The following is a 17,743-nucleotide window of genomic DNA, read 5'->3' on the forward strand; positions in this document are numbered from 1 at the left end:
TCATGCCCGCTGGCTCGCCGAGCATACGATAATCAAGTGTTTGGTGTCCGCTCTAGTTATTCTTGTGTTCGGGGTGTTGAGTGTGGTAAAGGTGCACAACGTTAGTCCAGGCATACAGGTAGGCCAGGCTGAGTTAGGTTTTTGTTGGCACCTCCAGCCTTCGTTATTGGTAGTGCCTTCACTCATTTGTCTGTCCATGTTGGTAGATAGTACCTGGTTTACACAAGTTTTTCAGGTGTTAACTTTTTTTTTTTGTCTTAAGGGGAGGGGTGTTACGGCCGCCGCCGTTTTGCCCTGTGAGGGGGTTGGATCCCTGCTGAGAAGGTGTGGTCCTGATGGCGCAGATCCCGGAAACCAAAGGGATTGGGATTGGCGCGACATTCCCCTGGATCCTCTCCGGCCGACCAATCCACTGGGCCCAATTGCCCCGGCCTGGGCATTTAAACAGCAGCCGCCAGAGCATCGTGGCGGCTTGTTTTGTATTGTGTACTGTGAGTTTTGTTCGTATTTGAGAACTGTGGAGGTTGGTGTTTTGAGTTACTGGGACTGGGCAGGGTTTAGTTTAATTATAGTTGTACTGATTACAGAAGAGTATATTTCTGTTAGACTCATTATTTCAATGGTGCTGTTTTGATGTGTGTTTTGTTATTTAGTATTAGATCTAGTTAGTGAGGTTTTTCTTTCTCATTTTGGTTTTCTACTTAGATATCATAGGCTCTGTTTAGAGTTTTCCTTTTGTTATATTTGTTTGTTCTTTTAAACAGCACTCGCCCTTAGTTCCCTTTTGCCTCACCTCCTATCGTTAAAACATTTTGAACTTTAATAAAATACCTTTGTTTATTAACCACAACATCTTGGTTTTATTTTACTTCCTCATACCCCTTTTCCTGGTCCTAACATATGGGCTGGGTTAGTGAGTGAGTGTTGCGTTTGGATTGGTCTGGTGAAACTTGCTATAAAAGGGACACCATGATAACAGTCAGTTCACCTTGTTTTCAGGTTGCACCTGAGCCAAGATGAAGGTCATTGCCGTTCTTGTCCTCTCGGTCACCCTGTTCTACCAGGGATACAGCAGTAAGAGATTTTTTGCTCTATTATTACTGGTATATGTTTAACGATGTCAGATAGTAGTAATAGTAGGCAATGTCATTAACTTACCAATCTGTCATGTTGATTCTCAGACTCTCTGGACTCATGTCAGGGTCGGTGTGGTTATGGAACAGACAGTAGTTTCTCCTGTCAGTGTAACCCATCCTGTGAGCGCTACAACGACTGCTGCTCCGACTACGCTGAGATTTGTAAAAGTGAGTGACAAAATCATTAATTTACCAATGCGTACCATGCCTTTTTTTTAATCACAAGTGTGTGTTTCTTTTCCTTCTAGCTTCAGCCACATCTTGTAAAGGCAGATGCGGTGAAAAATACAACTCTCAGAACAAGTGCCACTGCAACTCCAAGTGCTCCCAGTACAGTAACTGCTGCAGTGACTATGCAGACCTCTGTGGCGGTAAGAAACAAGCACGTCACCTATAGCTGACACAGCGTCTCACGTGCCATACATTATATCACCACTGTTAGTCAGCTATCTGTTCGTGTTGCTCCTTTTCTGAACAGCTGCTCTCCTTATGACATCTGGTCACTTTCACATGGTGGATGAGGTCAAAGCAGCCAAACACTGAGCCCCATGACATCGAGTTATTGGCAGAACCACCAAAAAGAGATTGTCTCTCTAAACCTCTCAGATGTTTCATTTATTTTCAAGAAGTCAAATTAGAGAGATTAAAGAAAAGACACATAATTATCAGGTATAAAACTACTGACGTTTATATGAGTAGTTAAAATAAGTTGCACCTTGCAGCTACCACAGTACACAATGATGCATGCAGTATAACTTTAAAAGCTGTGAGTTTTACTTGTAATTGAGTATTTGTACATAGTGATATATCATCAGGACTGTGGTCAGCCTCTCTTGGTGAAATCTTCTTCTAGTATTTGACCAGTGGGTGTCACTGTTGTGCTACACACCACAAAGTATTTAGTATTTAGTTCCTCCTAGTTCTTCCCTCAGTTTAATCGGCTACCTCCTTCTGTAGTATTACCCGGTAACAGAGAGGTATTCACATCCTATATTTCAGTAAAAGTAGCAATTGTGCAATATAAATAAGACAAGTACAAGCCTTGCTTTAAAAAGTTTACTTGAGTAAAACTGCAAAATTATTATCAACAAAATGTACTTTAAGTATGAAAAGTAAACATGCTCCAAAGCCTCTCTCAGTGTTTTTATATTATTATTACTGATGTAGACAGTGTCAAATAATGCACAAATAATATTATATCTTCTAATATTATTTTATGTATTTGCCGTATCTTCTTCTTAATCTTAATCTGAATAAAACACATGTAGTGGAGTAAAAATAACTGCGTGTTGAGGTGTTGTGGTTGTAGAAGTATAAAGACATCAACATGTCAAAGACATCTGTGTGTGTTTGTGATGATCTACAGGTGACGGAGGTGGAAGTGGCGTGATCACTGATGCTGAGATCAAGAGTATCTCTGAGGCGCTCTACACTCTGGATTCAAACAAGGCTTCGGCCTCAGAGTTGATCATTGACCCTCAGGCTCTGGTGGACAACTCTCAGACCAGCTCCCAGTCAGATCTCTCCCCTAGACCGTGAGGAGACTATTTTTATTACCACACCTCTCTCTTGATGTTTCCCCATTTTTTTCCTGTGCCATTTGGTATCTGTGGTGTGTTTTTGTTGTGTGCTTCCAGCTTGTTCCGATACGTGGATGAAGGGGCTCTGTTCTCCAGACCTACCTACGCTGCTTTCCTGGCTGTGCTGGACAACTACCAAAGGATGACTGGACAGACAGAGGACTTCAGCCCTCAGCAGCTGGCAGAGCAGGAGACCTTTGTCAAGGAGACCATGTCCAACACTGAGCTGGGGAGAGAGCTGTTTGCTTTCCTCTACACAAAGGGTAACTACTTACAGTACATCCTGACACTGGTGCAGCATTACATACACAGAGATCTGATAATGTTCTAGTACATTAAGGGATTTTGTCACTGCTCTTACTCGTCTTTCTCTACTCTACTTCATGCTCTAAGTTTTGGAACAGTTCCCGTAATGAAGTGTTTGAAGTGTACGTTATTCTTCTTATTTTAAGGTGTCTATGCAACAGAGGAAGACTTCCTCTATGACCTGAAGATGATGTGGTTTGGTCTGTACTCCCGCTACAACAAGAAGATGGACTCCAGCGGCTTTGAGCACATCTTTGCAGGTTTGGACAGAGAAGATTTTCTTTCAATCACCACAAATGTTTTGCAAATATTTAGTTTTTCTTTGTGAATATTAAGATTAACACATTCTGTAATAATAGGAGAGATCAAGGGAGGAAAGGTGTCCGGTTTCCACAACTGGATCCAGTTTTATCTTCTCGAGAAAAGAGGACAGCTGAACTACTACAGCCACAGCTTCAATGGGCCGGTACGCATCCCCAATACAGGCGTCGATACAGTCTGTTGATTTATACTGCGATGTGTAACGCTGGTTTTTATTCTTCTGTTTCTTTCTTTCCCCTGCTCACAGTGGACTACTTACCCCGATGTCATGGGGATGCAGTTCAAGTGGGACGGATACTTCAAGCAGGTCGGTTCTGCAGTCATCGGCTGCAGCCCTGAGTTTGACTTTGCCTTATACAGTCTCTGCTACATCACTCGTCCTGGAAAACAGTGAGTATATCTACAAGTCCTGTGGCGTTTTCTTGCATGTGAATCTTTTCTGATCTGGATTTTTTTTTCTTATTGTCCCTCATTCGTAGATGTCGTCTAAGCCTGGGTGGGAAGGAGCTCATTATCCAAACTTACACCTGGGATAATTCTTTCTACGGTGATGGGAAGAAGTTCATCGGGTCTGCGTTTCCTGCAACCCCCAGAAACTGAACAAAAACTGAGACTGCTTGTGTTTAATTTGACGCATAATATAAATGAAAAGTAATATTCTCTATTTGTTAAAAGATGTCAGGTGATATATAAACGTATATATCACAACAGCTCCCAAAATGTTTCAATAAAGCAGAATTCAAAATGTGTTTTGTTTTTATATATATATTGCTTCTTTTCAGAAGTGGCTCATTCTGACACATGCATAGTCACTTGTTTAGGTAAAACAGCAAAGCAGACAGTGGATTCATCTGCAGTATGAGCTTTCCGAGCAGTCTTGGAGAGCAAGAGAATGTGGCGCGCTCCCATGGGCACGATCAAACTGTGCCTAATGGGGCAAAAAATGGGCGTTTACACACCCCGAGCGGGCACAATAATGACACCAACCCTTCAGTAGTAAGAGGGTTTGTGCATGTGACACAATTGCTTATTGTCTCATAAAACGAGCAGGAAAAACAAAGAAAAACAAAAACAAAATGCAGTCTTTTGCAGTACGAACTATAGAAACAAAAAGACATTAACAGATCCTGTTCTGCTTGACCTGCTTCAAACAGTAGCCACCAGCTTAACCTGTTCTTATCAGCTGTCCATAAAGCTGTGTATGTAACTCCCCAGTGTGTGTGTGTGTGTCCAGCTGGGATGGGGGTTGATTTACTCTTTCACTCATCTAGGGTGACTAACAGGATAAATTCTGGTCTGCCGAGAGAACAGGGAGACACACTTGCAGCCCTGTTTGAAGAAAGTATTACAGGAGATGGATCTGCCACTGATCCCATTGTCCGCCGGTTTTTGTGCATTCATGCAAAACAAGAGCACAAGACCAGTCAGCTCGCAGGAAAACTGCGCCCTTCAGCGATTCATTTGATTTGGGCCTCCCAGTCAAAGTGTTGCAGCAACATGACAATAAAGCCGACCCGGGGAAGAATTTGCTATTTTTTCAGACCATATTACATTTTCTGAGCCGGTGACTCTAGAAATTAGAAGAGTAAATCTTCTCTCTTTTCACACTGCCCTCTTTTTAAAGCCCCGGTGGAATCAAATTAAATCACAGTGGGGCAAATAAAAGAAGAAAAAAAAAAGATTCAATTGTTTCTTTTGTCACTCACACAACTTCATAATCGAATTATAGCTGGCCACCCGCCAGCGTGTCCTCGCATCTCACCCAAATGGGCTCCTCCTGGCAGATCTCGTGAGCCACCTGACTTTTGTTTTGTAATTATATTATCCCGCTCTCCCTTTAGCGTGTTGTGGCTAATGGCTGCGCGGGCTAGCCCAGCTGCACATGCAGAAACAAAGCTGCTTATGGAGCCAGACAATGGACCCGTGGAAAAGGGACGCCTGAAGGCGGTCAGCCAATGAGCACGCACAACAGGGGGCCAACCGAGGGTTTAGGGAAGGGTTAAGGGGGTTTAGGGGTTCAGGCAGAAGACGAGGGGGGGTGTCTATTTTACCCAGTAGTGGGGTCCATCAATGAGATGGTTAGTAGAAGGACACATGGTCAACATCACCCCTGTCTCCCCCGGGTTGATACTGGGCTGGAGGGAGGTTCAAGTTTGGCTTAGATGCCGGCCATTTCTAAAGTTGATGGGGGACCATGAAATACAGAACAACATTCATTCTCTGGAGTTTTTTGTACAAATTCTGAACAATTTGATGGTCGTATTGTCGATGCCGTTGCCATTGGTATACATTTTGAAGTGGACACAGATGTGCAGAGTGAGAGATGAGAGAGCCTCGCTCCGTTGAAGTGACCTTCTTATTATATTAGCTGCAATAAGTATATCCAAGGCTGCTGGAAATTTCAGGAGGAAAAAAGGTTTTTGATCGCTGCACATGTCTCCTCTACCCACTTCTCTAAACATGAACACACACACACACACAGACAAACACACTAACACGCGCACACCGTGTCATTCTGTGGCGTTGGCAATATCTCTGAGGACTTCCTGTATGACAGATGGACAAAACCCACTTTCCCCCACTGTCACACACAGAAACTCGGGGGGATTCAGAGCAAGGTCATGTTTGTGTGTGTAGTGGAGTGAAGTTTTATCCAACCTTCATATTTTTTATGAGAATAAACTATCTCGCAAACATACCTTAGAGAAGGTGAGGGAAGCGGCGAGCGACGTGAACATGCTGAGTGAGCCGAGCAGCCGGTGGAGGATAGATGAGCATCTGAGCCACGGACTGTTAAAACAAGAGGTATGTTTAAGGGGAGGCCATCTGCAGTGGGACTTCATCGTGTGCGGTCAGCACTGAGGGACCTGGGGACATTATGGCATACATACAGTATTACACTTGAGCACCACTTGTGGAGCATGAAGACTGGATGGTGTACAGTAAGTGGGTCACAACTGAAAACAAAGAAAACAAACACAGTTTAGTCATGACAGACGTTGCATTCAGAAAGTTAAGATGCCATAAAACATAAATACTAGTTTGTTTTAGCATCATGAACGGTGTTATGAGTGCATGCAATGGGGGCACAGGACCTCAGCTATCATATTCCCCTGCTGGTTTCACTCTGGGGATGGCCCGGCTCTGCTATTCCCATTTCAGGCTGCAGGTGTGGAATAGGAGAGGCAGAGACCCAGGGGCTAGGGAATGAACATGGAAGCACATAGTTTGGGTGTGCAGATTACGTTGCAACCTCTCTGTTACCGCTCTGTTTCCAAATCACGCATATTCTCTGCCTCTCTCTGTTCACTGTCCGTGATGATGAATGCCAACAAGATATCCAGTTATTGTTCACTTCTCCGATCATTGTGGTTCAGGGTCAGAGTATAACAAACAAGATGGTTTCATCAACGTGACTTAAAACTTTAACGAGTTTAAATAATGAGGCAATATAATTTTTCATAATGTGCTATTAAATTCATCCTCATAAATTTATAGCGCCCAATCTATGACTTCCTACCGCTGTCTCAGGCCTTTTGGGTGTAATTTAACAGATAAACTGTTAGAAATTAGTCCTGTTTAGATCTTTAGGTATCTTTTCTTACATATACATTTTTATTTATCCATCCATACAGTGTAATCTTTGTTAAACAGCTCCGAAACATGAGAATCTTTTGCACATTTGAAAAATCATTAACTAGGTGTTTAAGGCACCCCAATTTGTTTGGATGTGATGCAGGATTGGACGATTATTGTTATTTGAGAAGCCTTTAAAGCCTTTGACTAGACAGAATTGGTGCCTTGCATCTGTAAAATATTAAGATGCTTTTTAAACTTATTCAAATCAAATTTAAACGACACCAAAGGGAAATCAAAAATCATACATCATTACATTCAGTAAAAGATAATACAGCTACTGGCCTTGTTAGAAATAGCAGTGGACTTCGTCTCTGCTTAAGGTTTGAGGCTTCTACAAGCATCAACACCCAAATCTCAAACTTTAAACGCCGTGCGTCGTGGATCAGGTAGGAACCATATGACAAAAAATATGACACTTCTGGTTCTCCTGTGTGATTTTGACTTGTCCATTCTACGTCCACTACATTTCATAGGGACATTTTGTATTTTCTAGTCTTCTACGGCTTCACTCCAGTCCCACCTTTATTTTTCTGTGTGTAGATTTACTCGGCAGCTTCAGTCTTGAATTGAGTATATAAGAATATGATGAAACTGTTTTTAAAACTATACATATAAAAACTAGCTCCACCTCAACCAGCTGCAACTTTAAATGCATTTTGCTGATGTTACTTTCTTTACTGACTTGTGGTATTTCATTTTTTACTGAATGAAAAATATTTGGTATTTCTTTAGCCAGTGAAAAATACTGCTACATTCAGTATGGGTTATGGTGATTTAAGCTGCATGGACCTACATACTGCAGAGAGAGGAGGCCATTAACTGAGTCCCGAAGATCCTGCTGATGCTGTGACTGCACGCCTCATGTGACCAAACTTAGCCCGTCTGGTCTGAGCTGCCTCTTGGGTGAAATGAACTTGTTCAACAGCCTGTCTGCGCAGTGCGGAGGGATGGATGACTGGAAGAGCCGGATGGAGCAAACACCTGCTCACATGCAACTTCAAGCTGTCACATACAGTTAGGCTCAGCCGACTGAGCGCGTCTCTGCTCCGTTCAATGCGAAACGCGCTGCAGAGATTTGGCGGCCGCCCTTCGCAAAGCAACAAAGGCCAGTGGGCCTCTCCTGTGTGTCTGGAGCATTTCAGTGAGCTTAATGCACACACACACACACACACACACACACACACACACACACACACACACACACTCGGGGCTCCAGCCACGGGCCGGCCACGCGCAAGCTCGAGCGCGTCAACAGAAATCAGATGGGAGGAGGAGGAGGAGGAGGAGGTGGAGGAGGAGGAGCTTTAACGTGGAGGTTAAAACCCCGAGCCCCCGCAGAGTGACCCACGCTGAGGCTCTGCGGGGCAGCTTTGCACAGGGACACGCAGCATCACTACTGTGTGACAGTGGACCAGAGAGAGAGAGACCAGATCTGACATCCACGGAGAAAAGAAACACATCATCCAGACAAACTTCCCGAGCAGGTCCCGGGACACATCAGCACGGTATGTTTCCAAAAGTAATTTATGAAGTCTGGTGGAGTTTATAGGACTGATTTAAGGGTTAATCATGGAAACAGCTTTCTTTTTATTTACATTTTAGTCCCAGACGAATCGTTATTTTTTATTATTTTTAATCATTTTGGCACCACCCTTTGGTCCACAACTAAGACGCGTAAAGTCAACAGGCAATATATCTAATGAAACATGTCTTCAAAGACTTATTACTAATTTAAAAGTAATTTAGAAAATAGCTGCTCAAGCACACAATCTATGGTCGGACATTAATATGTCTGCCTTTGGAAATGTCAGATTTCAATTCAATCTGAGTCGTCTGTCACTGATCTGGGGATGTCGATCTTTCTTTTAATCCCATGGTCGTAGCTTCATCCAAGCTAAATCCTGCGATGGCCCAGATTGAAGTCCTGCCGGTGACTTTATCTCGCCGGGGCATTACCAGTTCGCAAATTGACCGGGATTACCCTGAGACAGGCGGAGAGAGAGGGAATATAAATGTGTATAATGGATGTATGGAAATTTAAAAAGTGACCGTGGAGGTTTCATCTTTGCTGTTTGAGTCCGTCACACAGTTACACCTGTGGCTGGACACGGAGGAACTGTCCGGTGCTGAAACCAGTTTGAGGATTGCTGACAGTCACAAAACATCATTATTGGTTATTAATGGAAACTTATACTCATTTACTCACTGGCTCCAGGTTACATCCTTTACAGTGTCATGGCCAGAATGCACCATGCATCCAAAAAACTGATCAGACACCAAATAAGGGAGTTTTCTTATTATTTAGAGTTCTCATTTTTATTCTATTCAACTGTTAAATTAAATTATATTTGCTCACATGAAAGTGTGGGTGCTTTCTTCTTAGTGTGTAAAAATTAAACATATTTAGTCTTACCTAAAATTCCCACTATGTGTACGTTTTTCATTGGCAACTGTGGATTAATAAAAAACACCAAAATACTGATTTAATCCAGTACAGATACTTTTCCTTGTAATAAATCATTATCAGTAACTCAGCACATCAAACCAAGGAACAGAAAACACCAGTTCTTCATCTTGGTGTGAACCTGACATTGTGACATTTATTCTTAGTATCTTTACATATTGGCTAGAGTGATCATAGACAATTGTAAGTTGTGGTGAGCCAAGAGTCTAATCGAAGGCTGTCTGGTGATATTGGGTTATATTACCAATGCCTTGACATGTATGCATTATGCATCATTATTTGGTTTGGTAGCCAAATAATGAATTCATAAAAGTTAAACTGCCAACCCCAAGTCAAACAACTTGGTGTTGTCTTACCCAGATTGGGTTATGTTAAATGTTGGCATGTCAGTAATAAAGATTGTAAACCTGCCTGCACCACATCTGACAAAGAGGTTTTCTTGTTTCTCTACAGTACTATGATGATTAAGCCGTATGTGAGACAAGGCGAGGGAGAGGAGGTCGTCAGCCCTCTGCAGTGGATGGATGGAGACGTGAGCTCACCCGATGGGGATGGGTTGGCCTCATCACACCACTACAGAGCAGGTGGAGTGAACCAACAGGCCAGTGAGATGGGGAGTGAGGACGCAGAGGAGGACGAGGAGGATGAGGAGGGACGGGAGAATGAAAACGAGTCAAAACGACGAGGGCCCAAGAAAAAGAGGATGACCAAGGCCCGGCAGGAGCGGTTCCGTGCAAGGCGCGTGAAGGCTAACGCCAGAGAGCGCTCACGTATGCACGGTCTGAACGATGCACTGGAGAACCTGCGCAGCATCATGCCCTGTCACTCCAAAACACAGAAACTGTCCAAGATCGAGACGTTGCGGCTGGCACGCAACTACATCTGCGCTCTGTCCGAGGCCCTGGAGGGGGGCGTTTCTACAGAGAGCAGGGCTTTCATGGAGACACTGTGTAAGGGCCTCTCACAGCCCACCACCAACCTGGTGGCCGGCTGCTTGCAGCTGGGACCAGCTTCTGGCGGCGGGATGAGGCCTGAGGACAGACACAGAATTCGGGCAGCACCTACTCCTCTCAGTGGCATGGTGAGCTACTCCTCTCCAGGCCTGCCAAGTCCGCCATATGGCACTTTTGACTCTGCTCACCTGCTTCACCTGAGGGCGATGAAAGGGGGAGTCTATGAGAATCACTCGCCAAATGAGTATAATGCCGGAGGTGTGGGAACGCCTCCGTACGACGGCCCCCCGACACCACCTCTGAGCATCAGCAGCAACCTGGTGCCCAAACAGGAGCCTTCACCCCACTACCCACCCCAACACCACTACTCCCCTTCCCCTGTGGACCAGGGCCTGTATCAGACTCAGACCAGCTATGACGTACATTTAGACGGGTCATATGACTCCTATCATCCACCGCACATGGCCCCCCGACAGATAACCTCAGTCTACAGAGACTAACGCGAATCAGGAGGGTCGACCCTGCTTCAACCGTCAATACAACCCGACTGATTGTCCTCGCTCGATGTCACTTGGACTTTAAGACTGAAGGATGAATCTTTCTCAGTAGACTGTCCGCTTGTAGAAGAACTGTAGAGTAAAATGGTTTGTTTACATGTGTGGCGCACTTAGACTAGCACCGCTGAACATTGTTAAAATTAGAAAATACTTGACTTAGGCTGAAAAACACTGCTTACCAAATGATTTCGCAACAGAAACTGTTGCTTTTGCCATTTTGACCAGATGTCCTGTTACTGTGATATAAGCACTTCTAATTTAGCTTTGGTGACATCAGATATTCTACATAAATTAAAAGTATTTCTATTTATTCTCTAATTTAATACAGTGTATATGGACTTTGTTCTGATGTGCAAGTATGTGTCTGGTTTTCCTTCCTGTATATATATTTGTGATCAAAGCCTCTCTCTGTTTGCTACTTAGACTCATAGTTTATCTCTTCTATTTCTCCTGTGTCCACTTTTCTTTGTTGTTCGTTACATTTCATGTTTTGCACTCAAAACAGGGGTAGATTTCCTAGCACAGTTTAAACAGGTCATTAAGAGATGTTGTCTAGAGAAGGAAGATGTCTGAATTTTTAAAAAAACTGGAAGAAAATACAAAAGCAAAAATGTCATTCTCAGGTAAAACTGTGAAAAAGAATATCTTTTATCTTTACAATGCATTTTGCATTGGATACCATGTATTTTTCCTAATTCTTTGTTTTTCTTTTGGGAATTTTGCATCTCTGCACCAATAAAATATTTTAAAAAATCAATCAGTCCTCATGAGATCAGTTTTTACTTATATACAGATAGATAGATAGATAGATAGATAGATAGATAGATAGATAGATAGGGATCCTGTTTACCTCCTTGTTTCTCATTTGTGTCCCCAGATCTCAGTGGTTTAGCTGCACTAATCCTTCAGCTGTCATTTAATAAAAAGGGCTGGATGTGCGGTGCAGGATTGTAAGATAAAGATTTATGCTTAACATGGCCGCCCGGCCACACAGACGTCCTTCTTCACGTCACTTTCACGGCATTATCCTGTCCTGATATTCACTCAGACCACAATTTAACATTCACATATGTAATAAACACGTCTAAGACTTTAACCTGCGTGCCCCTTTTTGTTGCATGGAGAGGCAGTGGAGTGAACCTGATGATTAAAAAGGTGGAAAAGAGAAAATAATAATAAAAAAGAGCAACTGACTGAGTAGAAAAACATCAGCCTGGAAATGTACTGTCAAAGTGGAGAAGACAATGACTGAAAATACCAAAAACCTGATCTAAAAGCAGCCACTTCTGTTGATTCATGGTCCAGGCTGGTCAGTGTGAAGGCCACCCACCGAGAGGTCAGTTAGAGGGGGTCAAAAGGTCACAGTGGGTCAGGGCTCACTGGTGGGAATGGTCTGAAAGAGTCAGTTGTATCATTTTCTTTTTTTTTGCTGGTCGACTTATCTCCCTGTGTGCTTCTGCACAAACAGACGAAGGTGCAGAGACGCACACATTTAGCGCAGGGTGTGTTTGGTGAGTATGACGTCAGACGTTATATTACGGATGAAATGCTCATAATCCTGATAAACACGCTGATGAACATCCCACGCTTGACCTGCGCTGAGAGAAATATATCACTTTGTTTTCGCAAGGATTAGTATAAGCCTGTGTGTGTGTGTGTGTGTGTGTGTGTGTGTGTGTGTGTGTGTGTGTGCGTGTGTGTGTGTGGTTCATTTGCACTACTAACCAGGGAAACCAGGGGGCATAATAAATGAATAACAAAAACAGGACTTTGCACTTTAACGACACAGACTATTCTCAGGCTGAACATGTGACACTGGATATGTGGGATATTCCTTATTAATCAACATGATAGATGATAGACAGTTGATAGACCAGTGTCTTAGGAGACAAAAGATTTTCCATTTGAAAAGGGCACTTTTGCACCCAAGACAAACAAAAGGCCGCATTCGCTCTTACCCTCTTGACCTCCTTGACTGTGACTCTGATCTACATGAGCCTGGAGGGCAGCAGAGGTGCTATATATCTCATGTGCTAATGCTATCTCAGCCAGGACACTTCAGTAAAAGAGATTTGTTATTTTTTATTTTATAGCCAGGCACCTTTTTGTGTTATAGGAACATTTTGGTAATGTTTTACTTTAGCGGTCTGTAATATTCGAACAATTCCCTAAAGATTTCATCTAAAGTTTCCTGGTGAAAATTTAGTACAATAAAGATTGTGTCACATAATTGATGTTTTAATCCGTGTACAGATCATGTCAGCATATAAAAACATGAAATTTGTCCACAGTCATGCACTTGATTCATCATTTATATGCAATTTCCAGTTGAAAATGGACGAATGGATATATATATATGGGTTTAAATTAAGCATGTCTGGATTTTCTAGGAAAAATTATCTGTAAAATAAAGCCTGACTGTGATTTTTGTTGATATTTTTTGTCTGTATTAAATTTCATCTGAAAGCAGCCAGAGTAATCTCTATATCATATAAAGTGTCTCTGTTGGACTCAGTAGGTACATGTATGTTTTTTGCATGTATGTGTTTGTGGAAGTGCATGCATGATGCTTGCATGTTATTTGGGATAAAACAGCATTAAGCAGCTGATCAGAGCTCAGTGTCTGAACGGTTGCATTAACTCACTAATCCTGAGGGGGAGAGGGGAGCAGCAGCTACTCATCTCCTCTACTACGCAACAGCATGTAACTACTGTGCGCTCAACAATGAGACAGGAGACTGAGACACCAGTGAAAAAATAACATTTTAATTCAAATGAAGTTGAGGAGAAAAGTAGCATCTTGTCCTGTGTATCTTTGTCCATCATGAGATGCATTTGTCAGGAATGAATCTATACATGAGGAGAGTGGAGTTGCACTGCCACCAAGTGGTGAAGTTTTTTTTTTTTTTGATGAGATTAAATCATTAGTTGGATGAGACATGAGTATTTGGCCACTAGGTGTCACTATCAGACAACCTGCTGTACCTGTGAAGTCTGACAGAGGCCTTCTTGAAGATACTGTAGAAAGATGGAGATGCTTCACTGCTTGGCTTCTTTGCAGCTGAGTGATTGAAATTCACCCCCTGAAACCTCACAGCCTTCGCAGTCTGCACGTTATATATTTGATAGTCGTACTTCACGAGGTAGAGACTGAATAAAACATTTGGTGAGATCTCATTTGTTAAGGTGCCGGCGGAGTGAGCGTGGAATGGGAATAGAGTTAACCTATTTACATGGAGACTGGTTGGTGAGGTGTGTTTGGATGGGAATAATCAGGCTAATGAATGTACCTGGGGAGTCTGCTCTATCACAAATCTGCATGTCGTCCTCTCTATTCAGCTCGCAATCGTATCAAACTCACATAATTATTTACAGTGAAAGGACATGAAAAACAATTAAACTGATTAAATCTTCAAAGGTGGTACTGAAGAGCAAGGACAAAGTAGGAAGAGGGATGTGGTCAGTGCTTTTATCCTTGAGGTGGGAAAAAAATGGACAGAGCTCTCAAGGAACAGGCACACTGAGTAGAAAGGAGCCAAATCAGTGTTGGCTGGCACCGTTTAAAGTAAAACTCTTATTTGGCTTCAACATTATTGCTGGATAAATTTCACTTTGATCACCTAAGACATTAAAGGTCCAGTGTGTAAGATCTATCGGCAGAATAGAGGACAAATGGAATATAACGTTTATAATAGGTTTTCAATAGTCTATCATCACCTGAGAATAAGAAATGTTACGTTTTTCTTACCTTGGAACGAGCCTCTTATAGCTACAGAGGGAGCAGGTCCGTTACGTTGAACCGCCAGACAACTCAAACACTGCCTTTTTGCAGTTTCAGTGTTATCTACATGTTTTGAAGGAGAGCGGGGCGGCAGTATACGCTTGGTTGCGACACACTGGACTTTTAAATGGGAATTAACATGACTATAGGAAAAGATATTATATCTTAATATCACCTTTCAAATTAGATTAGATTGAACTTTATTGTCATTGCACAAAGTAACAAATACTTAGACAACAAAATGTGGTTTAGTATGTATGTACAAAGAACAGGATATATAAATATAGTACAGGTATAAATATGAATATGCTATGGGGATATATACAGAATATTTATGTATATATACAGTAATTGTGCGTATTATGTACAGTATGAACAGTTATTATTATATAATGCGTGTGAAAGACTTGGTCAGCATTATACAAAAATAAACAGATCTGAAGTAAATAGGCATGAATGTACAGTATGAATGGTGGCATAGGATACACTATATATACACATGATATATAAGGTACGAAACAGAAAATTTAAAGAGAAAAAATAGATAATGGTAATGCAACATTTAATACTTTAGTACTGTACATCACTGTAAATCTAAGGTTATTTTACTAGTATTTAACTATCTACTTTAAACTTCTACTTGTACTTTTTAATTCCACTATTTGTCTGACAGCTATAGCTAAGATTTTACACACAAGACCTGTGAACATTTTATGAAGTATAATGCTTGTTAAGATCTAACTCACTCACTCAGCAGTATATAAAGTAGTTAAAATCAGAGCTGGCTTGAGTAGCTGCAACATAAAAATGCTGCTTTCGTGTTTACACATCAGTAATAATGATCCAATAACACTATAACTCTACAGTACTTTTTTCTGTACTTTTGTATACACTTATAAGTAAAAAATAACATTTAAAATATAATATTTTTGTCTCATATTCTTCATAAATGTCATTTTGAGTGTTAGATTATGAATCTTCTGATGCAAATCTTGAGCAGCTGGCCTTGTTCGACCTTCCTCTGTGGGCAGAAATCCCCTGCCTCAATGTATAAGGTGTTGTATTACTTATGAGCTATTAATTGTCTGAGACAAAAGCTAACCTGGGCAAATAAAAAAAATTAATTTGCTGGTTGGATGAGTTTTTACGCCAGTCCAAACTGCTCCACGTGTCGAGGAGGGAATGAAAGACGTAAATGCTGATGATGCCACATATAGATCAGAGAAAAGAGAGGAATGCAATGTACTGTACGACTCTGCCGGATGTAATGATGAATGTTCAGAAATGTTATTGCAGAGAAAGAGAAGAGCAAAGAGAGATGAGCGACCCTGGAGGGGGGAGCAGGGGAGGAATCAGCGTGTGCGTGCGTAACTGTATTCCCCTGGTGAAATGTGCTTACTGCTCCAGTTTGCCGTCCTTCCCCACTGTCCCTTAACCTAACCCCCTACATGGCATGCAGCCAGGGGGTGTTGATGCATGTGTGCATGTGTGTGTATGTCCACCGTATGCACGTGAAATAAAAGTGAAGGTGTCTTAAATTTAACTAGGATATGAGTTTACACAAGCATCTCTTCCTCAGAAGTGTCACTAAAGGGGGCCCCTGCCAAGCCCTGACAAGATGAAGCCATTACTGCTTTTACTGCTCGCATTAACCACTTGGTTTTTCTAAACAGCCCCACCTCATTTACACAAGAGCACTTCACACACTGAACGTCATTAAACTGTTCATATAGCTTTGATAGCCTGTACTTAACCCCACATTTATCCACCATACTGTCGGTAGCAGAGGAAAAGCCGACTCCTTGTCTACAGGCCTTTTAGCATATCGGAATTAGGCTGACATTTACTCGACATTGCGCCATGCGTCAATCTCACCTCAGGCTGCGCCTCCTGCTCCCCCTAATACCTAATACTCCCCCCCTCAACTCTCTGAAACGACACTTGCAAGCACATTTGTGATATCCGATCTGAATTTAAACGTTTCCACTGGCAGCGGCGTGGAATCGTCATGCTTTGCACACAGGACTCCTCCAAACTGTATCATGTTTGTGAATGTTGTGTGGCTGTCACCTCAAAAGCCATCACACATCATCCCAGCCTATTCCACCACTTCACTTCACTTCACTTTGGTTGTTTGTTTGTTTTATCAGATGACAAATTGAACTGCGTAATGGGTGAGCCTGAGGGTGTTTCGGGCTTGCAATAGATCAGCATTTTAAATGCCACCTACTGTAAAAGTTACCTCCTGATGTTTGTCGTTTTGTACTGTGGGAGAAAAAAAAAAGCAACTGCAGCAGGAGGCCGTTGTCCTCTTACAGCTTCTAAAGTGGATAAAAAGAGTTGGGAATATATGGGACAATCAGTGCGTTTCTATTCACACTACACTCCAATTACTGTAACCTGATTAAAGAGAGTTTTCTAAATTAACAAGAGTGTAAAAAATCTGTTTAACCGTCTGATTAATGTCTGGAGGAAAGCATCCTATTAGAAGCAATAAAAAAAGGGAAATGTAAAATGAAAGGACTTCGCGAGTGTCTATTAAGAGTTGGCAATACAAGCAGCTGGCAATATAAAATCCTGGATCATGGTATATGTAATTTAAAGCCGCATTAACTGGACTCGGATATATTTGTGTAATGTGAAAGGGGGTCACTCGCAGAGACAAATGAACAGATAATTATCACCTAACGCTGTGCAGCATTTTTGTGTTTTTCAGCACACTGTTTTGAGATTTTTATTTTTTTTTTGCAAGTCACATCAGTTGTAATGCGCATGTCATCCCGCCTGCTTAGAACACTAAATAGGTACTCCTTTATTTATTAGCATACAGTATCAGCATGCAGCGAGTGATTGTCTCCACCCAGGACAAGGACAACACTGTTTCAGCGCGGGAGGGTGACTATGTTTCCTTTCTTGGACACCGACCAGAAGAATATTGTGGGCCCTGGTGGAGTCGCCTCCCTTTGTGGGAGGATTCCTGTCTGCAATGTCATCACATTGCCAACG

General features: G+C 42.2%; 2 protein-coding genes and 1 pseudogene across 2 annotated transcripts; all 3 read left to right on the forward strand.

Moving 5' to 3' along the window:
• The window catches only part of LOC113745874 (poly(U)-specific endoribonuclease-like), a 3,943-nt pseudogene extending 2,933 nt beyond the window's left edge, over nucleotides 1-1,010 (forward strand).
• On the forward strand, nucleotides 965-4,092 carry endou (endonuclease, polyU-specific). Its single transcript, XM_010747097.3, has 9 exons — nucleotides 965-1,074; nucleotides 1,182-1,304; nucleotides 1,385-1,507; nucleotides 2,503-2,671; nucleotides 2,774-2,979; nucleotides 3,169-3,282; nucleotides 3,382-3,488; nucleotides 3,591-3,733; nucleotides 3,823-4,092. Exons 1-9 carry the CDS (start codon nucleotides 1,017-1,019, stop codon nucleotides 3,941-3,943), a joined length of 1,164 nt encoding a protein of 387 aa, XP_010745399.2. The 5' UTR covers nucleotides 965-1,016; the 3' UTR covers nucleotides 3,944-4,092.
• A 4,175-nt stretch (nucleotides 4,093-8,267) lies between these two features.
• On the forward strand, nucleotides 8,268-11,680 carry LOC104931965 (neurogenic differentiation factor 4). The gene is made up of 2 exons (XM_010747096.3): nucleotides 8,268-8,487; nucleotides 9,900-11,680. The coding sequence occupies exon 2, from the start codon at nucleotides 9,904-9,906 to the stop codon at nucleotides 10,897-10,899; it is 996 nt and encodes a 331-aa protein (XP_010745398.3). The 5' UTR covers nucleotides 8,268-8,487; nucleotides 9,900-9,903; the 3' UTR covers nucleotides 10,900-11,680.
• The last annotated feature ends 6,063 nt before the right edge of the window (nucleotides 11,681-17,743 follow it).

This window comes from Larimichthys crocea, chromosome VI (genome assembly GCF_000972845.2).
Source record: "Larimichthys crocea isolate SSNF chromosome VI, L_crocea_2.0, whole genome shotgun sequence".
Taxonomy (NCBI): Eukaryota; Metazoa; Chordata; class Actinopteri; family Sciaenidae; genus Larimichthys; species Larimichthys crocea.